The sequence below is a fragment of the Pelophylax lessonae genome (assembly GCF_965119305.1).
Source record: "Pelophylax lessonae genome assembly, chromosome: 3".
NCBI lineage: Eukaryota > Metazoa > Chordata > Amphibia > Anura > Ranidae > Pelophylax > Pelophylax lessonae.
Window position 1 is genome coordinate 328,480,618 of NC_138770.1, and position 23,598 is coordinate 328,504,215.

The 23,598-nt window shown below is 43.7% G+C and overlaps 1 protein-coding gene across 1 annotated transcript in view; it reads right to left on the reverse strand.

Annotated features, from left to right (window-relative positions):
- Positions 1-23,598, reverse strand: part of LOC309550518 (uncharacterized protein) — a 257,449-nt gene that overhangs the window by 39,724 nt on the left and 194,127 nt on the right. Inside the window, exon 8 of the mRNA XM_082250880.1 lies at positions 4,515-4,668. Within this exon, the coding sequence (XP_082107006.1) occupies positions 4,515-4,668 (154 nt within the window). The remainder of the gene's footprint in view (positions 1-4,514; positions 4,669-23,598) is intronic.

The window sequence follows — 23,598 nt, forward strand, 5'->3', positions numbered from 1 at the left end:
TTAAAGTTTTTAAAGTGGGGCGTTGCCAAGAGCGGCATGTGAGCAGACGTGTCTCACAGAGCTCCCGCCGGTATCCATCCAAACTGATCCTTTTCCCGGCCCCACAGCCGGCTTGCCCTGCAGCCACTGATACCCGATAGCCTCGCAGACCCCTGGCACTTATACCTGCCTGTACACCGGGTGATGCGGCGCCGCAAACAGCGGGGGGAAGCCACAATGCCAGGAATCCAAGAAGCCGCCACACCGAGCCTATCACAGAAATCCATTAAGGGAGACAAGCCTGCGAGTTCCAGCAAAGTCAGTAAGCCGCCTAAATCTACTTCTAAGGAAGCGCAGCTTGACATGCGTTTTTTTACACAGAAATCCCCCATTCTAGCGGGGAAGGAGGTGAGTGCGGGGGCGATGCATGGATTGGGCCTAGTGGAGCCCTCAGTACAGGGAGGGAGCGAGCCCATGGACACTACTATTGATACTACAGCAGTGGGGGTGCGGGATTGGGACCCTGGGGACATTGAGCAGCCCACCCTAGGTGATATATTTCGGGCAATTCAAAAATGCAATGCTTCTGTGGATCATTTACAGGCCCAATTTGGTAACTTGACTGAAGCAGTCTCCTTGATCCGTCAGGATCTGCAGAAGGTCAGCGAACGCACAACTGCGGCTGAAAGCAGGATAAGTGACTTAGAAGATCAGTTGCATCCTTTGACTAAGGATTTTCAGGACACTGCTCGGCTGGCCAGGGCTCTGGAAGCAAGGGCTGAAGACATAGAGAATCGCCTTAGGCGAAATAATGTCAGGATTGTGGGTCTCCCGGAAAAGGTGGAGGGCAGGGACCCTATGGGTTTCAATGAACTTTGGTTGACTGACATTTTTGGAAAAAATGTTTTTTCCCCTCTCTATGCAGTTGAGAGGGCTCACAGGGTCCCCTCTCGCCCCCTGAGTAAGAGTTTCATTTTATCCAGACTTCTCGGCGGAGGTCCAAAGGAGTAGAGCGAAGTTCTCTGCAGTTAAACAACGCTTGAGGCAAATGCAGGTGATATATGACATGCTATATCCAGCTAAGCTGAGGATTACTGAAGGGGGCCAGAGTCATTTTTTTGAAAATCCTACAGAGGCCTCTACCTGGATTGACCGCAATGATCATCTCCTGCGCCCTCGCCCACCTACACCTGAGGGTGACGGTTGAAATAGGCATATCTACAACTGTGGACTAACGGATGGGCTGAAGTGGTGTATTCTTATTCTTTTTTTATTACATGTACCGCTGTGGAACCATGATGGGAACTTTTACTTATTTTTTCTATTTTTTGAGCTCAGGGGATCTGACCATTCCGCGGACCTTTGGTTTAATTAATTATATCCATTTTTCACACAAACTGTTGTTTAACATCTTGTCTTTGATATGCAATTGCTGGGTATGGTAGTTAGGAAAAATGAGTTGCAGCTTGTGCTGAAGAGTTCTCCAGTCTTGATTGTTTTTGTGCTGGGTGGACTGGGCCCTGTGATTAAGGGCTTGCTTTGCAGCCCGGGACACATTCCTCCTAGCACTTTTGAAGACATTAGTTTTATGTTATGTTTATTGCCTCGATGGCCATTACAGTTGTGAGTCCACCTGAGGCCCGCTTCGGATATCTTCCATGCATAGATGGATATGCTCCCTTTTATATACTTTGTAATTTGATGGTGACAGGATGGGACCTGTATTTCAGGCCCCATCGTTTCACTGCAAAGCTTGCATTCCAGCCACCATGACATCATTACCAGTGGTATCATAGAATGTAAGAGGTTTGAATGACCCGCTTAAACGCACAATGGTCTCTTCTGTGCTTCGGAGGCATTTACCGGCCATTTGTATTAAAAAAAAAAAAAGTTTTTAAAACTGTTCTGATATAACATTTTTTATTTTATACACGTGGGAGAAATCAAATTTGTTTATTACCTATTTAGGGTTCTGTTCCCTGTTTGGCAGCATTACACAATGATTGCATTGCACTTCTCACAATGCAAGCCCATGGGTTGGACAACTTTTTATAAGCAATGCCCACTTTATTTGGTTGATATTCTCTCAACAGTTAAGAGAGCTGGGTGTCGGTAAAGCGGGCAGCTAAGCCACGGTTTTACCACCCCTGTCCGCCCACCTGAATTATCCCAATACAACCGGTAGGGCCTGTACACATGCTGTGACTGCAGCAATTTTTACTCAAGGTGTAGAATTTGACAGGTGGTACCGCCAGTCAAACTCACCCATTGAGTTTATTGGAGCTGCATTGCAACTGCGTACAATGCATGCAATTGCAGTGCAATAACCCAGCATTATAGGGTTTTATCAGGCAATATAACACTTCTATGCTACCTGTAGGTGGTGTGCAGCATGGTGCGGTGGCACAAATTTACACAGATGGGTGCAATAAAGAACTTGTATTGAAGTATGCAAAAAAGTTCACAACAGAACCCGGAGGAAAGACTCGCGATTTTCAGCAATATGAATGGAGTGATGCTTAGCCAGACTGATAGCACATATAAAGTGGGCAGAATGCAGCTTGGCCGTCTCTTGCCCAATCGTGAAGATGTCCAAAGGAGTCCCAGACCCTACCCTTTCCCTCCTTGTCAGGAACCTTCTTCTACCGCTAACACTGCCTCTAACAGGCAGGGTACCTTTCCCTGCAGTGCACACTCTCAAAATTTGTGCCAAACTTGGGAGCCAGGGCCTTAAATAGGCTCTGCCTGACCCAAGATGGCCACAAGAGTCACAAGTGGCTGCAGCATCCAACGGGATAGCTTCTCCATTGACCCAGTTTTGTTATTTTTAAACCAAAAAAAAAAAGACTTTAATATCTTATTAAATTGTACTTATACTATGCCACTTCTGGTATGTATGTGAGGCATTTTTGTGAAATCTGTCTGAGACAGTTTTTCTCTCTATACGCTAAAAGAGAGTTTGTTTTAATTAGGGTCACTTTTACATTTGGAGCATTCAATGTGACACAATATAAACATAGCCTATTCAGTGCGAAAATGTAAAAGTGGCACACTTTACAACTACCTGAAATTGGCGCAGGGGTTGCTGGCAGAACCAGAAGTGTTGCAAATGCGTCATGAATTTGGTGCAATAAATGAACAAGAGGGAATAACGCCAGAAAAGTGGCGCAGCAGCTTTATTGAATTTCCCCCATTATCTCCAAGCTGTCTCCTCGTGATCTGTATATTAACCCCTTGCCTCGCTTATCTTGCACACCAGAACTTTTACTCCCCTCATCTCCTTGATACCCCTGTATGTGATCAGTACATTAACCCCTTCACTTCCTCCTTCCTCTTGGTACACCTGCACATTATTGTATCTAGTACACCATTCTCATGCTCTGTGTTTAACTCACTCAGGACTGGCATGTTTTTTCATTGCAAAAAATTGTGGCAAAATATTAGGTCACCTTAAAAAGGGTATCTTGCAGAGTGGGGGGGTTTGTACACTTCTGGTCTGTAACAGAAAGTAAGGGAAACTTTTTTTTTCTTTTTAACATTTTTCTTTTTAACATTTTAAGTACCACCAAAAGAAAGCTCTATCTGTCTCAAACAAATTATATAAAATGTATTTGTGTACAGGTTTGGTTGAGGAAGCAAATGTCTGTCAAACTATCACACTGCTGAAAACTGAAGAAATGGTCTGGGAATGGCTATTATAAACACAGCTGCCCGTTCTTCTCTCTGGAATGATCACAGAGTGCCTGTGATCCTTCTATATAGGAACACAGGTCTCTGTGATCGTTTCACAAGCCCCCCCACCCCACAGTTAGAATCACTCCCCGAGGCTCACATTTAACCCTTTGATCACCCACAGTATTAACCCCTTCCCTGTCAGTGTCATTATTACAGTCACATGGGTCCTGTACCATTTTGGTCCAAATGCGATGTAAATTCAGCAGTACAAACTGTTTGGCTGAATTTGCATCGCACAGACATCGCATGTGATCTGCACAGCAATGCAGTGCGAATCACATGCGGTGTCTGTGATCGCACAAGTGTAAACCCAGCCTTAGAGCTGGTTCACACCACATGCAGTCCAAAAACACATGGACAGTAGGTTACACGAATTTCAATGGCAAAGTTCATACCATTGCATTCCAGAACAGTAAAAAAAAGTAGAACATGCTGCATTTTGGGAATTTTCACTTGGCTTAGTGAATGAGGTGAATCTGTGCTTTCCATCATCCAATCATGTGCAAGTAAAAATATATATTTTTTTAAATTTTCTTTGCACGTGTTTGAGTATTCTTTGGATGCATGATTTTTCATCACATTCACAAAGAAAAGTCAAATTTCCTTGCAAACTGAGCAGGCTTCACTCCTTTTGTAAATCAGCCAGGTTAAAGTTAATCTATGGGGAAATTAAAAATCTACCTTTGCAGGAGCAAACACACTGCACGGGTAAATGCTCATTTTTGTTTAGGATATCCATCAAAAGAAGTTTTACTTATCCCCTTATCTTATTCCTTGCTCCTTAGGCAGCTGGTGCTCACCTGTTCTCTCTGTTGCCCAGAGATGTGGGCAGGCGATCAGCACCCTCACAATGCAGGACTACAGGTCCTGCATTGTACTGGAGGACATCAGAGCTGCAACCACCAGCCGGAGTGCTGGAGGCTTCATGGGGACTGGTCACATGGAAGACAGATCCTGTGGGTACCAGGGATACATAAAAGTGCTTTTTAATGATACCCTAGGCATAAATGAGAATTTATGGAGGAGCCCCACTGCAAGAGTAGTTTTTTTTTTTTTATATTTTTACAATTCAACTTTAAATCTTTAATCCAGGCAGGTAAAAAAAAACAAAAAACTGTTTAATGCACCTTTATATTTATTTACATTTATTTTTTTTATATGCAAGTAAAGTACTTGCATTGGACTCAGTACCATCTTGCTGTACAGCAGAGCTCACACCGGGAGAGAGAGAAGCAGCAGATGAAGACAATCAGTTGAGCTGCCTGGCAAAAGCATACTGATAGGAGGAGAAAGCAGAGTAATAGATAAACTCATTGATAGAGAGATAAACTCCTAAGTGCAGTTCTTCTCCTTTTACTGCTTGGTCACACACGATCAGATAATCGGACGACTTATCGATCGCATTTTGTTGCATGATACAAATATCGAATTCAACAATGCGTACTAAACGTATGATTTTTTTTGTATGGTTTTGGAAAAGCTTCTTGGTTGCGTAGCTACCTATCAGATAGTACCAAACAAAAACAATGGCAGCCAGGCTTTTTTCAGGGTTACTTTAATGTTACTGATCATGTGTGGTCTTTGTCTCTCGATTTTTAGTGAACGCAGGCTGAACTGATTAAACGATTGTCATTCGCTAGGCTATCGTACGACATAAGTTTTACTGTTTCTCCCTTCAGATTTTGTTGGAAAAAATGTCATGATTGGCTGTCGGAAGCTGTGTACTAATGATCGGATTACGGTGTGATCAATACGAAAACTATTTTTCCTGTGCGATTATCTGATCGTATGTATGAGGCTGAAGGGAGGAACAAGACTGTTCTTTTACACGGGTGATTAAACACCCTGCAGATTCCTGCAGCTGGAATACACAAGTGTGTCTGAAGAGCTGAGGCTAACCATGACTGTTCGCCAAGCCACTAAAGTGGCGTGTGGTAGAGCTGTATAAATCACAGTACTGGATGGACAGAAATAAAATACTTTGGCCAGGAAAACAGATCCCATACAATCAATGTATTTCATCTGTATATTTAGCCATTTGCAGGTAGTTCAGCTTTTATTCTGACATGCCTGCATTATATCCTGAGGGAAGTTCTTCTACAGTGAAAAATATTTCAACAACAAAGCAGGGTGCGTCCTAGATGAGCCATGTAGGATCATCTGGATAGAATTACACGCTTATAACTTTGCAGGATATATTGCAAATTCTTTCTGCTTTGAAAAGAAATAGATATATTAGAAGCAGTTAACATATGCATGCAGATATACAAATGCACAGTATTTTATCTACAAACAGTAGAAAAGAAGAATACACACACACACCAGTATTCCTGCTGCACACATTAATGTCTACAAGAACAGAGAAAGTAGCCCCATGTATGACAATTTGTTTGGCAGAAACGTGTGTAAAGCTCCTTTGTTCACTGGTAACCTAAGATTCTGGAATTATAGTGGTAAATGCATTTGAAATATTTTACATATCCTCAAATTATAAATCGTATCCTACCTCCAGACAAGGGAATACACAGCAATTCAATGTGAAGTCTTCTGATCAAACACTAACATAGAAGCAGTTATAGCAACTGCACAATATTATTAAATAGAGGGTGGGGTCTATCCAACCAATCCTGTTTTTCCTTACTTGTAGATTTGAATGTTTAAAGAAAGCAGAAAGATAGCTGACTTTTAAAATTTTAAAAGTATTATAAGTAATTATATAGTGGGAGCCTGGGAGGGTAAACCCTGCCATAGTATAGTAGAGATAAAACCAGTCATGGTATAGTAGAGATAAAACCAGTCATAGTATATTTGTAGAGATAAAACCAGTCATGGTATAGTAGAGATAAAACCAGTCATCGTATAGTAAAGATAAAACCAGTCATAGTATAGTAGAGATAAAACCAGTCATGGTATAGCAGAGATAAAACCAGTCATGGTATAGCAGAGATAAAACCAGCTGTGGTATAGTGGAGATAAAACCAGTCGTGGTATAGTAGAGATAAAACCAGTCATGGTATAGTAGAGATAAAACCAGTCATGGTATAGTAGAGATAAAACCAGTTATGGTATAGTAGAGATAAAACCAGTCATGGTATAGTAGAGATAAAACCAGTCATGGTATAGTAGAGACTAAACCAGTCATGGTATAGTAGAGATAAAACCAGTCATAGTATAGTAGAGATAAAACCAGTCATGGTATAGTAAAGATAAAACCAGTCATGGTATAGTAGAGATAAAACCAGTCATAGTATAGTAGAGATAAAACCAGGCATGGTATAGTAGAGATAAAACCAGTCATGGTATAGTAGAGACTAAACCAGTCATGGTATAGTAGAGATAAAACCAGTCATGGTATAGTAGAGATAAAACCAGTCATGGTATAGTAGAGACTAAACCAGTCATGGTATAGTAGAGATAAAACCAGTCATAGTATAGTAGAGATAAAACCAGTCATGGTATAGTAAAGATAAAACCAGTCATGGTATAGTAGAGATAAAACCAGTCATAGTATAGTAGAGATAAAACCAGGCATGGTATAGTAGAGATAAAACCAGTCATGGTATAGTAGAGACTAAACCAGTCATGGTATAGTAAAGATAAAACCAGTCGTGGTATAGTAGAGATAAAACCAGTCATAGTATAGTAGAGATAAAACCAGGCATGGTATAGTAGAGATAAAACCAGTCACGGTATAGAAGAGATAAAACCAATCATGGTATAGTGGAGATAAAGCCAGTCATAGTATAGTAGAGATAAAACCAGTCATGGTATAGGATAGATAAAACCAGTCATGGTATAGTAGAGATAAAACCAGTCATGGTATAGCAGAGATAAAACCAATTGTGGTATAGTAGAGATAAAACCAGTCATAGTATAGTAGAGATAAAACCAGTTGTGGTATAGTGGAGATAAAACCAGTCATGGTATAGTAGAGATAAAACCAATCATGGTATAGTAGAGATAAAGCCAGTCATGGTATAGTAGAGATAAAGTCAGTCATGGTATAGTAGAGATAAAGCCAGTCATGGTATAGTGGAGATAAAACCAGTCATGGTATAGTAGAGATAAAACCAGTCATGGTATAGTAGAGATAAAACCAGGCATGGTATAGTAGAGATAAAACCAGTCGTGGTATAGCAGAGATAAAACCAGTCATGGTATAGTAGAGATAAAACCAGTCATGGTATAGTGGAGATAAAACCAGTCATGGTGTAGTAGAGATAAAACCAGTCATGGTATAGTAAAGATAAAACCAGTCATGGTATAGTAGAGATAAAACCAGTCATGGTATAGCAGAGATAAAACCAGTCATGGTATAGTAGAGATAAAACCAGTCATGGTATAGCAGAGATAAAACCAGTTGTGGTATAGTAGAGATAAAACCAGTCATAGTATAGTAGAGATAAAACCAGTCATAGTATAGTAGAGATAAAACCAGTCATGGTATAGCAGAGATAAAACCAGTCATGGTATAGTAGAGATAAAACCAGTCATAGTATAGTAGAGATAAAACCAGGCATGGTATAGTAGAGATAAAACCAGTCATGGTATAGTAGAGACTAAACCAGTCATGGTATAGTAGAGATAAAACCAGTCATGGTATAGTAGAGATAAAACCAGTCATGGTATAGCAGAGATAAAACCAGCTGTGGTATAGTGGAGATAAAACCAGTCGTGGTATAGTAGAGATAAAACCAGTCATAGTATAGTAGAGATAAAACCAGTCATGGTATAGTAAAGATAAAACCAGTCATGGTATAGTAGAGATAAAACCAGTCATAGTATAGTAGAGATAAAACCAGGCATGGTATAGTAGAGATAAAACCAGTCATGGTATAGTAGAGACTAAACCAGTCATGGTATAGTAGAGATAAAACCAGTCATGGTATAGTAGAGATAAAACCAGTCATGGTATAGTAGAGACTAAACCAGTCATGGTATAGTAGAGATAAAACCAGTCATAGTATAGTAGAGATAAAACCAGTCATGGTATAGTAAAGATAAAACCAGTCGTGGTATAGTAGAGATAAAACCAGTCATAGTATAGTAGAGATAAAACCAGGCATGGTATAGTAGAGATAAAACCAGTCACGGTATAGAAGAGATAAAACCAATCATGGTATAGTGGAGATAAAGCCAGTCATAGTATAGTAGAGATAAAGCCAGTCATGGTATAGGATAGATAAAACCAGTCATGGTATAGTAGAGATAAAACCAGTCATGGTATAGCAGAGATAAAACCAGTTGTGGTATAGTAGAGATAAAACCAGTCATAGTATAGTAGAGATAAAACCAGTTGTGGTATAGTGGAGATAAAACCAGTCATGGTATAGTGGAGATAAAACCAGTCATAATATAGTAGAGATAAAACCAGTCATAGTATAGTAGAGATAAAACCAGTCATAGTATAGTAGAGATAAAACCAGTCATGGTATAGTAGAGATAAAACCAGTCATAGTGTAGAGAGATCTTTAAGGATAGTTTACATACGGGTATGGTGCCAGCTGATTGGAAAAAAGCCAACGTGGTACCAATATTTAAAAAAGGGCCGAGATATATCCCTGGTAACTATAGGCAGGTCAGCCTAACATCAGTAGTCTGCAAGATTTTGGAGGGGATGTTAACCACTTGCCTACTGTGCACTTAAACCCCCTTCCCATCCAGACCAATTTTTAGCTTTCAGCGCTCTCACACTTTGAATGACAATTGCGCGGTCATGCTACACTGTACCCATATGACATTTTTATCATTTTTTTCACACAAATAGAGCTTTCTTTTGGTGGTATTTAATCACCTCTGGGTTTTTTATTTTTTACAAAAAAAAAAGAAAAAATACAGAAAATTTTGAAAAAAAAAGTTTTTCTTATTTTCTGCGAGTAAATTTTGAAAATAAATACATTTTTCTCCTTCACTGATGTGCGCTGATGAGGCGGTACTGATGGGCACTGATAGGCTGCACTGATGGGCACTGATGAGGTGGCACTTATGGGCACTGATGAGGTGGCACTTATGGGCACTGATGAGGAGGTACTAATATGCCGCACTGATGAGCACTGATAGGCGGCACTGATAGGCGGCACTGATGAGCACTGATAGGCGGCACTGCTGGGCACTGAGAGGTGGCACTGCTGGGCACTGAGAGGCGGCACTGACGGGCGGCACTGATGGGCACTGATAGGCGGCACTGATGGGCACTGGCGGATGGCACTGATGGACACTGACGGGTGGCACTGATGGGCAGCACTGATGGGCAGCACCATCAGTGCCCACACTCAGTGCCCATAGTGCTGCCAGTCAGTGCTCATCAGTGCCTAGATGACCAGGCACTGATGGGCACTGACTTGCAGCACTATGGGCACTGATTGTGGGCACTGATGGGGGGCACTGATGGCGGGCACTTTGTGTTTTTTACCTTGTGTAATCAGGGCACTGGTGATCAGTGCCCTGATTACATTCTTCTGTGTCCCCGGCGGCTGATCGGCTCTCCTCCTTCCTCACACTGCAGTCTCCGTGTGAGGAAGGAGCGCTGGCGATGAGAGATGATCTCATATGTTTACATATGAGATCATCTCTCATTGCATGGGCCGATCACGTGGTAAATGACCGCTGTGATTGGCCATTTACCACGATCTGTGATTGGCTGTGTCCAAGGGACACGGCCGACACAGATTTTCCCCGATGCGTGCTCGCGGGAGCGCGCGGGGAGCCTGTTTCTGGGAGGCTGTTTAAAGACGGCCTCCTGAAAATTCGAGTCCGCGCTGCAGCCGTCTTTCGGCTATAGCACGGACCGGAAGTAGTTAAGGGACCACATACAAGACTTTAGTAATGAAAATGGTATTATTAGTAGTAATCAGCATGGTTACATGAAAAATCTATTAACCTTCTATGATGAAGTGAGCTGCCTCTTAGATAAAGGTAAGCCTGTGGATGTGGTGTATCTGGACTTTGCAAAGGCCTTTGACACCGTTCCCCACAAACGCTTACTGTACAAACTAAGGAAGGTAGGTATGGACCATAAGGTGAGTACCTGGATAGAGAACTGGCTCCAGGGGAGAGTACAGAGGGTGGTGATTAATGGGGAGTACTCGGATTGGGCGGGTGTGGAAAGTGGGGTCCCCCAGGGTTCTTTCCTGGGGCCAATCCTGTTTAATTTATTCATAAACGATCTAAAGGAGGGGATATCGAGTACAATCTCAGTATTTGTGGACGATACTAAACTAAGCATGCCAATATCTTCTATGCAGGATGTGGGAAACCTTACAAGCAGACCTGAACAAAATAACCGGGTGGGCAACTACATGGCAGATGAGAATTAATGTTGAAAAATGTAAAGTAATGCACTTGGGTGCCAGAAACACGAAAGCAAGCTACTCACTGGGGCATGCAATGCCAAGCCGCTGCAAGCAAAGCCAACAGAATACTGGGATGTATAAAAAAGGGGATTCACTCCAGAAATAAAGAAATTATTCTCCCACTCTACAAGACTCTGGTCCGGCCACATCTGGAGTATGCTGTCCAGTTCTGGGCACCGGTCCTCAGGAAGGATGTGCTGGAACTGGAGAAAGTCCAGAGAAGGGCAACAAAAATAATTAGGGGAATGGAGGGCATCGGCTATGAGGAAAGAGTACAAGCACTGAACCTTTTCTCTCTGGAGAAGAGACGATTGAGGGGGGATATGATATCAATGTACAAATACTGTACTGGCGACCCTAGCATAAGGAACAAACTATTCAGAGAAAGGAGATACAATAAGACGCGTGGCCACTCACTAAAACTAGAGGAAAGGCGGTTTAACCTTAAAATATGTAGGGGGTTCTTCACTGTAAGAGCGGTAAGGATGTGGAATTCTCTTCCGCAAACAGTCGTATCAGCAGGGAGCATCGATAGTTCTAAAAAAATATATGCTAGCCACATAAAAGACCACAACATACAGGGGTATACAATGTACGGTTAACAGCAAACACACACACATCATAGGTTGAACTGGATGGACTGGTGTCTTTTTTCAACCTCACTATGTAACTATGTAACTAAGATAAAGCCAGTCATAGTGTAGTAGAGATAAAACCAGTCATGGTATAGTAGAGATAAAACCAGTCATGGTATAGTAGAGATAAAACCAGTTATGGTATAGTAGAGATAAAACCAATCATGGTATAGAAGAGATAAAACCAGTTGTGGTATAGCGGAGATAAAACCAGTCATGGTGTAGTAGAGATAAAACCAGTCACTGTGCATGAGGAGATTTCAGGAGGCAGGCAATCTGCCTCCTGGCAATTTTTTGAAGAGTAAGTGACACAATCTGAGTCAGCGGCAGTGCGCCCCTAGGAGGCAGTGCGCCCTAGGCCGCTGCCTAGTTCGCCTAGCGGGAGCGCCGGCCCTGTTTAAGAATAGAAATCTACCGTTAATGTCACTTACACTTTCTTGATAAGTCCAAGGGACATTATTAGCTATAAGTATCGACACTCAACGTGACTTAGTTTGTAAATTGGTTGAATGGTAAACAAAAGGAAAGACTCTGTTGTTAAGATATTGTAATTTATCTGTTTTAAAGTGAGTTTCTTGGATGAATGCAACATTCGTTTTTACTCGTTTTAATTCACTTAATAAAATCCGCCTCTTCTCAGGAATATTTAATCCTTTCACATTAAGGGAAATGAGTTTTATATCCTCCATCTCTGGGAAAAAGAAAAAAAAAAAAAACCCCACACAAACCCCCCCCCCTCTTTACACTCTACCACCCCCCTCCCCCCCTATCCCTGATTAGTTCCCAGAGGAGTCTGGACTGATATTTCCCACTCTCCTGGTCCCTTCTACGGGAAGGATTTCTATCCTTTATACACACGGAACTTTGGGTGCCACTTGTGTGCAGGGCCGGACTGGCGTACCGGGATAGCGGGAAATTTCCCGGTAGGCTGCCTGCCCTGGGGCCGCTTTGGACTGTGGCCAGCTGCTGCGGTGCCCAGGACCAATCCCGGGCGGCGGGGGGGGTGGCTGAGTGCACAGAAGAGCGGGACGGTGCTCCGTGATCTGAGACAGAGGGGAGGAGCATCAAAGTCCTCTTCTCCCTCCTCCCCTCCTTGTGTATGACAGAGGCGTAATTATAGCAGCCTGCAGGGAGCCCGCGCAGGTCCTCTGTCAAGTTTGTACATAGATAGCTTTCCTTAGCCGGCGTTGTGGGCGGAGCTGGGGGCGGTCCTAGGTACGCATACCTGCTTGTCACTTCTTCACACTGTGGATACAGCTAGCACGAGGGGGTATAGGCGGGCAGGAGGGGCGACATATAGGAGAACCGATCTCCTCCTGGCTCCTGCAGGGCTTTCAGTGGCTGCAGGGGCGGGATCATTTCTACCATATGCCTCCCCACCGGACCTCCTATCCAGCCTGGCGCTAGCTGTATTCACAATTAGTCATCTGTTCCTAGGACCGCCCCCCGGCTCCGGCCGGCTTCAACTCCCGCTTCTTGTTGTCTCACAGCTGTTCCAGCCAGCTGCCACTGGGTCAGGTAGGAGAAATGCTCCCTGCCCCGAGGACACTCAAGTAGAGCACAGTACAAACACAATCTCTGCCACAGCAGAGTATCAGGAAATACACTGCCTGCAAGTATAGCGTTCCAGGTGTCCAACTGACTGTCACTCTGCTCCCACCGCCCCATACTGCCCCCCTCCCCCCATACTGTCCTCCATTGTCCCCCTCCCATCATGCTGCCCCCCCATACTGTCCCCCTATACTGCTCTATACTGCCCCCCTCCCAGCCACCCCCCTCACCACCACCACCGCAGCCACCGATCCCACCCCCCTCACCACCACCGATCCCACCCCCCTCACCAGCACCACCACCGCAGCAACCCCCTCACCACCACCGATCCCACCCCCCTCACCACCACCACCACTGATCCCACCCCCCTCACCACCACCACCACTGATCCCACCCCCCTCACCACCACCGATCCCACCCCCCTCACCACCACCACCACCGATCCCACCCCCCTCACCACCACCACCACCGCAGCCAACCCCCTCACCACCACCGATCCCACCCCCCTCACCACCACCACCACTGATCCCACCCCCCTCACCACCACAGATCCCACACCCCCTCACCACCGCCACCACCGATCCCACCCCCCTCACCACCACCACCACTGATCCCACCCCCCTCACCACCACCACCACCGCAGCTACCCCCCTCACCACCACCGATCCCACCCCCCTCACCACCACCACCACCGCAACCACCCCCCTCACCACCACCGATCCCACCCCCCTCACCACCACCGCAGTCACCCCCCTCACCACCACCGATCCCACCCCCCCTCATCACCACCACCGCAGCCACCGATTCTACCCCCCTCACCACCACCGATCCCACCCCCCTCACCACCACCACCACCGCAGCCACCCCCCTCACCACCACCGATCCCACCCCCCCTCATCACCACCACCGCAGCCACCGATCCTACCCCCCTCACCACCACCGATCCCACCCCCCTCACCACCACCACCACCACCACCGCAGCCACCCCCCTCACCACCACCGCTGCCAGACTTTGATTGTTTTTTATTCTGGTAATATATCACCATCACAATAAGTGGACTGTTCTTGATAATTGCTCCACTTTTAACTGGAATTTGCTCTTATATACAGTATTTATGTATCTATCTATATACATATATATATAAAACCCTATGTGATTTCATATCTGTCTTATCTACATATAATACACGCTTAACATGTGCTTTAAAATGCATGGTTTTCCCTTTTATGAACAGGAAAATAATGGCGTTATGCTGTTGGGCCGGTATAATAATGCTATGGGGCTGGTATGAAATTATTTCCAGGGCTGGTTTTTATTCCCAGTCCGGCCCTGCTTGTGTGTCTACCTAAATGGGGGAGTAGCCGGAAGAGGCCAAGAGTCTCCCCCCCCTCCCCCCTCCCCCTTATTTCTAAAATTATTATTATATTTTCAATACCTCTTTTCTTATGCAGTACTGCCCGTATTTTCTTTCCAATATGGTATTATTTTCTTTATTTACAATTTTACAACTTTCCTCCAGTTTTACCTTCCCTCTCCTGGAGAAAATTTTACTTAGCTATGATCATAGCTGCTGCCCATTTACACTTTACTGTAGGCATGGCTTGTTTGTGTGTGATTCAATTTGTGTGTGATTCAATGATGGCTTTTTCTTCTACAGTTATCAGCCACAAACTGCTATCTGGAACTTGATAAAAAATATATATATATATATTGACTTGCATTAGCCAGGATTCGAACCAGGGACGACCTAGATGGTAAACCGTTTCCTTACCATAGGACCATCATACTAACACACTTATAATTAGTATAAAAAGTCCTCTTATCTTTTCTCACCATGATCTGCAAAGTGAAAAGACATTGTACTTAGCTATGATCATTTTGAGCACTTTGTTCACAAGTTAAAACCAGTTTTTTATCCTAGAAAACTACTTAGAACCCCCAAACATTATATATATTTTTTTGGCAAAGACTCTGGAGAATAAAATGTCGGTCATTGCAATATTTTTTGTCACGCGGTATTTGCGCAGCGTTCTTTAAAACGCCATTTTTTGGGAAAAATTTTGAAAAATCACATTTCACTGCATTTAAAAATACTAAACAGTAAAGTTAGCCCATTTTTTTTGTATATTGTGAAAGATGATGTCACGCCGAGTAAATAGATACCCAACATGTTACGGTTTAAAATTGCGCCCCCCGTGGGATGGCGACAAACTACGGTCAATAGAGATCTCAATAGGTGACGATTTAAATTTTTCTAACGGTTACTAGTTTAGAGATAGAGTGTAGCTCTATTTTTTAAATTATTGCCCACGCTCTGGCAATCGCGGCGATGCCTCACATGTGTGGTTTGAACAGGGATTTCATTCGCGGCTCGACTTCCGTATACGTTATTTTTTGTGCGTGAGCTAACGGTGACGGGGGGCGGCTAAATTTTTTTTTTTTCCCATTTATTTTTATTTTTTTTTAACTTTATTACAGTTTTAAAAAAAAAAAAGAATCTGATCACTTTTATTGTTGTCACAAGCAATGTAAACATCCCTTGTGACACCAATATGTAGTGACAGGTACACTTTATGGAGGGATCGAGGGTCTAAAAGACCCTAGACCCCTCCACTACACTTCCCTGTATGCAAAACGCCGAAAACTGCGTTTTTGCATACAGCCATTTTTTAAATTTGCCGCCTTTTGCAGCACACTAACCCGGAAGTGACGTCATGGACGCCGCCTCCGGGTTACGTCCTCGGAATACCGATCAAAGCCGTTTCCGGCTTTGATCGGGACTCCATCAAGCCGGGTGGGTGCTCACCCAGGTAACGATCGAGCGGCTCCCGAGCCGCATCGGTCATTACCGACGGAAAGCCACCTCAGTCTGTTCAGGAGCTCAGTGATGCCCTCGTCCCGGTCTGGGAGGAAATACCCCAGGACACCATCCGTCATCTTAAAAGGAGCATTTTGAATTGCTGCAGTAAAATTTCAGCAAAATAGACTAGCTTGCTGCATCATTTTTCACTTTGATTTTCGGGGTGTCTTTGAATTTCGCCCTCTGTAGGTTGATCATTTTCATTTCCATTAAACGATGTGGCAACCTTTCATTCCTAACACATTACCCAGTCCATATCAGTATCCAGCATGATATTTTCCCCATTGGGATCTGATGTGTTTTCAAAGTGTTCCTTAATTTTTTTTTGAGCAGTGTATGTAAAGGCATTTTTTTGATTTGAATGGAGTGGGTAGGAGTTGAGCCCGGTCATTTTTTTAATACTGTGTGTGCTCCTGCTGGGGAGATTTACCCCTATATTTATCCTGGTGAGCATTATCTCTGAGACAGAGCTCTTCATTTACTAAAAGGCAAATAAGCTGTTCACTCTGGAAGGGAAGATGCACTTTGCAACAGAATTATACCCAAAGCTTAAGCTGGCCATACATGGATCAAAATTCAGCAGTTTAACAGGGACTAGCTGAATTTTAATCCATGTATGGACAGGCTGGTTGTGCAACCAGCCTGGTGGGTTTTTTTACAAGCGATCAGTGTGGTCAGCTATAGCCCGCAACACTGATCATTGTATTCTGACAGAGAAGGCTCCCGGCTGTCAGGATACAATACCACAGAAGGAGAGAATCTCCCATGCACGTGTGAATGGGAAAATCAGCTAATTTGTTTAGATCAAACCCGCTGGTTGAACAAAAAATAATGTATAAATGTATGGCCAGTCTTAGTGAATGTGGTGAAATTGCACTTTGCAAATGTCGTGGCATACCTATCTCGCATTTTCTGGATACCTTATTGGCCTTTACAGGATGCATTGACTGGCATTTAGAATGGTTATCTTAAACAAAATGTCTTTCGAGTTAATCTCATTTTACTTTGATTTCTTTACATGTGTCACTGAGCTTGCAAAGGCTAAGAATATATCAGATGAACGAAACAGTGGAAATTCCCTATCTCTCAGAATATCAACTCTGTCTGGACAGCTGACCACAAAGCCAATAATATCTTCTAAAAGCCCCTTTGGAACTTTTATTGTGTGTCACCAAGAAATTTCCCTTTATGACAGAGAATCACGATCTAGATTGACATAATGCTTACTATAATTAGTTGTTAACTTTGATTGGATAAAAGATGTTAATAACAACCCATTTCTGTACGTCAGATTGTAATGACAAACCCATATTTGAGTATATATAAACTCCAGCAATGTTGTAATAAATCAGGTCACTATGATTCAGCCATCTTGAGTCTTGTCTGATCTCATTATATATATAGCTATATATTGTCTGATTTGGTATCACTGACTAACAGGTAACAGGTATTTTGTACCTGAGGAAAAATTCCACAACACAAAGAATACCCAATCACATGCATGGAAAATTCAAAAGAGGAATTTTAACTTACCTATAAATTCCAAATCTTGGGAGTTCAATACAGAACACAGGACACTTTTTCATACACTATGGGTTAAAGGTTTGTACTCTCAGATGATTGGACACTGGCAAGCATTTGAGGACACGCCACCCTAGGACCCACCTTCTATAACCCTACCCCATTGTGTGAGGGCTCAGCAAGCAATGCAGAGTAAGAAGGAGAGTTTAGGGAGGGTGGCCTGTGTTTAGCACTGTACCTCAAGATATGGAATTTACAGGTAAGTTAAATTTCCTCTTTTGTTAAGCATACAGTACAAGGCACAGGCAACTTATTCACACACCATGGGACATCTCCAAGCAATAAATACATAGGGTGGGCAACAACTAGGCAAAAACTTTTCTAAAACTTTTCTTCTCCTGTGACTTATACTCTGGGGTGAACCAGGCCAACTATGTTTATATGTGCAAACTAAAATTTACAATGCATCCTGTTACAACTTGTGTCCCTGGGTTGATCTGCTGAGCTGGTGGATTTTATCCAAAATTTTGGAATTTAAAGAAATTTGTTAAGGGAATTTATGTCCATGGTAGGATGGATACCTCTGTTGGGCTTTGGTATTGTGAACAAATTTGAGTAAAAGCAGAATGCAGTTGCCAGATCAGCTTTGCAGGTTGGAGGTTTGTCACCTGCCATGCAACCCCATATTATCAATGATTGTGGAAATTTGCAGGTTGTTTTCTTCAGGCAGTCTTCATACTTTTCATTGGAATGGCATCAAACAAAAGTTCCAGCATCATCACCCTGCCCAATGCAGATTCATAATTCATCACTGAATATCACTTTCAGTAAGTCATCCACAGTCATGGATTGCTTTTCTTTAGCCCACGGTAACCTTGTTTTTTTCTGTTTAGGTGTTGATAGTTTTTGTTTGGCATTGACTCAATTTCTGACCATTTGTTTTGTTGTGCATTTTCTGTTTTTGAGACATATTGCTTTAAGTTTTCTATCTTGACGCTTTGATGTCTTCCTTGGTCTACCAGTACGCTTTTAACAACCTTCCCATTTGATTTGTACTTGGTCCAGATTTTAGACACAGCTGACTGGGAACAACCAACAACTTTTGCAACATTCTATGAGGATTTACCTTCTTGAAGAAGTTTTATAATACTCTCCTTTGTTTCAACTGACACCTCTCGTGTTGGAGCCAAGATTTAGGTCAATCAGGTTGGTGCAATAGCTCACCAAGGTGTGCAAGCACTTTTTTTTTTTTAACTGCAGACTAATTAGCAGATTTAATCTGATGCCGATGTTGGCTTTAGAACTGAAAACTACATGGTGATTCCATAACATTTTTCTTAGAATTGAGAGATTCTATATTTTTCTTTCCTCTGCTTCTCTTTCTTTTAAGCGTTTCTTAAAGCCAGAAGAAATGTGAAATGAAAAGAGTTTTGATGCAGGTTTGTGATTTTTTTTTTTCTACACAATTAAATTAATATTTTACAAGAGTGGCGAGTCCATACTTTTTTCCAGGGGTTGTAATGACAATATGGGGGGGGGTAGAGAAATCTTCTGCAGGTTCCTCAAATGGTGCTTCAACATCCTCTTCATTCCCCTCCTCTAGGACCAGCATATCAGGGTGTGACTCCAGTTGTAAAAAGGGAGCATGAGAAGATGCCATAGACAAAGATGGCCAAATTAAGATTGTAATCTGTCTGAGTAATTGTGACATGCATGCAGACAGAGAATTCTTTGTTGAAATAGGACGCTTGTTGCATGCCTGAAGTAGAGCTAGAATCCGCTGCTAAGACTGGTAAAACTGGGTCCAGCTCTGGTGTGAAGTAGACATCGCTATTTAATGTTGTGTGGTCCTTCAGCAAAGTGAATGTTCCCCTGTGGTTTAGAATTGGCTCCCTTTTGTCTGGTCTGCATAATAGCTACAAGTTAGGGTATACCCCTGTGGGATACTCATGGAGTAGAGTGGGAGATATGGTAAGTGTCTGCAGAACAGTCTACACCTGGGTTATCATATACTCCTTTCAAAGGATCCGTGGTAAAGGGTGGGAGGAAGCACCCAACTACCATATGGGTTCTAGGCAGAAGTGATGCAACGTGTGCGCCCAGTGGTATGATGTTACACTTGGTCATCCACCTGAGACTGAGCGCTCAGTGGTTGAATTTTAGCATCAGGTTTGAAAAGGGTACACTGAAGTGAATACATTCCAAACATAGCCTTGTTTTACACAGTAACAGTCATAGATACAGGGTGACTGTCTTACCGGTCCACAACGTTGGGTATGTAAATTTCAGGCTTCATCTCTAACAGTGGGAACAGTTCCATAGCAATTGACCACAGCCCTGGATTTTTTTTTTTTTAGCACCCTGTGATTAACTATGTGTTGCACCTAGTTTCAAGGTGAGCGTTCTATGCCATCCAATGCCTAAAGCAGCAATAAAGGCTGTCCCCACAGAGTAGGGTCTGGGTATGGTTCAAGGTTTTAAAGAGGTTGCAATGATCCAAATACACTTCTGTGTATACAGTATGTAGCACTGCCCACTTGAGGGCTGCTGTATTTCACTCTTTCGGGTCCTCCTGGATTACCATTAACAACTCCGACAATCACAGTCTATCGCTTTACTTCTTGGCTCAGTCAATAATTAGCCCAGGGGTATGTAGTGATTTTGTGTTTTATTTTATAAATTAGGGATGGGAGAAGGGAATAGTGGGATACTCCAGATTAACTATGCACAAAGTTTGGAGGACATCTGTTGATACAGCAAGGGCTTGCCCATTAGGTGGATTTAGGGTTAAAGTTTCTTTCCAGATGACTTGGTGAACTAAAGTTATCCTCAGGACACTCTCCTAGTATCCTCTTTCTTGACCACTGACACCCATCCACTGACTATCCTACTCCGGGGTAGCCCCCCTCAGGTCAGGCCCCTTGACAAGATCCCCTGTACTCACGATACTGCTTTTCTAGGGTCTCCAGTGTCTCCCCCTCAGTCAGCTTTCCTGGACCTCTGGGTTCAGCTCCACTCCTGTGGTTCTCAGGATGACCTCCTGATGCCATGTGCCACTGCTACAAAGGAGGCAGCTGCCACCCTCCCTCCGGGACTCTGCTCACCAGCCAAAGACCCCACAGCACATGTGCTCCTGGCTTTTATACAGTATCCCAGAATGCACTGAGACCACCTGTCTCTGTCAATCACCAGGACTGTATCAAAGCCTATGTATCCATTGGTCAGGTTTCCTCCTACTGTCCAACATGCCTTAATGACTCACATACTGAGCCGACCTCACTCCCAGATTCTGCTCTCTGGCAGGCAGAAAGCAATACAGATTTGCCTGCTGCTCCTCTGATAGGCAGACAGAGCCAAAAACTATACTCTCTCACTAGCACCTATCTAGGAGGGTGCTGCAAGTGGAAAACCGTAAGGGTTGACTGAAGAATTGAAAGATAAAATATTAAACTAGTGAGGTTGGGTTCTCCAGAAAGGAGAAGAGGTCCATCACCTTCAGACAGGACTGGCGTAGAGTTATAGGGGAGGTTGTGTCCGCAAAAGCTTGCCAGCATCCAATCACCTGAAAGTACAAGCCTATAACCCATGGTGTATAAATAAGATGTCCTGTATTGTATGTTTAAGATAACTGCATTATGCTTGCACATGATGATTAAAGTCAGAAGAGCTTGACCTCATTCATTAAGCGGGGGGGAAAAAAAACCCCCTCAAAATGCAGCTTCCTTTTCAAAGTAACCAAACTATTTGCCTTTAGTAAAATCAACCCCGTAAAGTGCTGGAAAATCCAAAATGTTAAAGTTGCCTTCAGAACGAAGTGGGTATTCTCCCTTGTGTTTCTGCTTATGCAGACAGTTAAGCACTTATATTTGGAGATCTTGTCCAGTGACCCAAATATTCATCTTCTCACTTCTTACTAAGCTTATAAGGTCCCTTTCACACGGGTGGTGCACCTCGGCGGACTCCATTTTGCTCAGCGGGGATTGAGCCGCCAATCCCTGCTGAGCAAGCAGACGACAACTCCCATCTCCCGCTTACTTTGCAGAGATGGAGCTGTCAGAACCCGGCTCTTCTCTATGGGAGATCAGATGAAAACAGACCACCTGTCCGTTTTTATCAGATCCGATCCTCCAGACGGATGGAAAATATGGCATTTTTTTATATGTAGCACCCTCCTAGGTAGGTGCTAGGTAACCTATAGGGGAGACCTTGTCTGCTTATCAGGAGGGTGCAATTATTTGGCAGGCTGTCATGTATCCTCAGGTGTGACTGTTGGGCTGGGGAGTCTCCCCACTGTATCCAATGAGGGTTCTTATTGGACAGTGGAGGAAACCTGGCCAATAGCACACCAGGGCTTGTATCTATCCCAGAGAGGGCATAATCTGCTGCATGGCATCCTGGGAAGGGGTACAAGTCTGAGGAGAGCACATTACAGATTGTCTTTGGCGGTTATGCAGAGTCCCAGGAGGGAGGTGATGGCTGTCTCTCCTCCTGTCCGCGTGGAACGGATGTCCTAGGTGGCTGGCCAAAGAGGACAGAGGGTTGAACTGAGCTGTAGAGAGGGATCCAGTGTGCTGAGGACCAAGCGGAGCTGTGGGGGCCGGAGTTTCCAAGAAAGCAGTGTCGTGAGTACTGTAAACTGCCCTGGGGTCTTCCTAGGATAGGGGACCACTCCGGAAGGTCAGAGGGATCCAGGAGCCAACAAGCCGGTGTAGAAGATTATAAAGGGGGTGCCAGAATTTAAGCCCTGAAGAGCAAAAAATGGATTTTTGTAAGAACTTACCGTAAAATCCTTTTCTCTTAAGCTCATTGACAGACGTAGTCTTCTTGATTCTCAAGAGCTGGGTTATGTTGTCTCCGCAGGAGTAGGACTAGGCAGAATGACAAAAACGTTCTGGCTCCACCCTAGGGGGCAGTCCCTGAGGGTATATCCTCCCTCTCTCTGCTACAGGGAATCAGTTCTGTTTAAAGCAGTACAGAGAAATTAACCCAACCCAACTCAATGATAGAGGGGCGGGTACTACGTCTGTCAATGAGCTTAAGAGAAAAGGATTTTACGGTAAGTTCTTACAAAAATCCATTTTTCTCTATCGCTCATTGACAGACGTAGTCTTCTTGATTCTCAAGAGCTGGGACATCCAGAAGCAGTGCCACAAATGAGGGGTGGGATTGACAAAATCAAATCCAATCTAGTAGGCCCAACCGGTGCCAAACTAGAAGTTTTAAAGGCTCATTATAAACAAAGAATGAGACTAAAGAAAAAATTTTCCAACGGAAAAAAACCCTCGAGGTAGACCACTGGTCTCCTCAAATTGCGGCCTGCAAAACCTTGCGGCCAAATGAGGCATCAGACGATGCCATTACATCAACTTTATAATGTTTAGAGAAGGTATGCACCGACGACCAGGTAGCCGCCTTGCACACCTGGACCACTGACGCCTGATGGCGAAAGGCCCATGACGCACTAAGTGCCCGAGTGGAGTGCGCCTTGACAGGGAACGGGGGCTCCCGACCCTTAATAGAATAAGCCTGTACTACCGTCTGTCTGATCCATTTGGAAATGGTCGCGGCAGATGCAGGCAACCCCTTTTTGGGTCCATCTGGGATCACAAAAAGTGAATCCGTCTTGCGAAACGAGTCTGTCGTTTTCAAGTATACCCTGATCGCCCGGACCACATCCAAGGAGTGCAAAGCAAATTCCCGAGGATGACTGGGCTTAGGACACAGGGAAGGTAATACAATTTCTTCATTCAGATGAAATTCTGAAACTACTTTTGGTAGGAAGGATGGATTCGGACGAAGAACCACCTTATCTCTATGAACCACCAGATATGGTGAACGACAAGATAATGCGGCCAGTTCTGACACCCTGCGTGCAGAAGTAATAGCCACCAAGAAGGCCACCTTCTGGGACAACGTGGGTAGAGGAATCTCCCTAATATCTTCAAAGGGAGGTTTCTGAAGAAC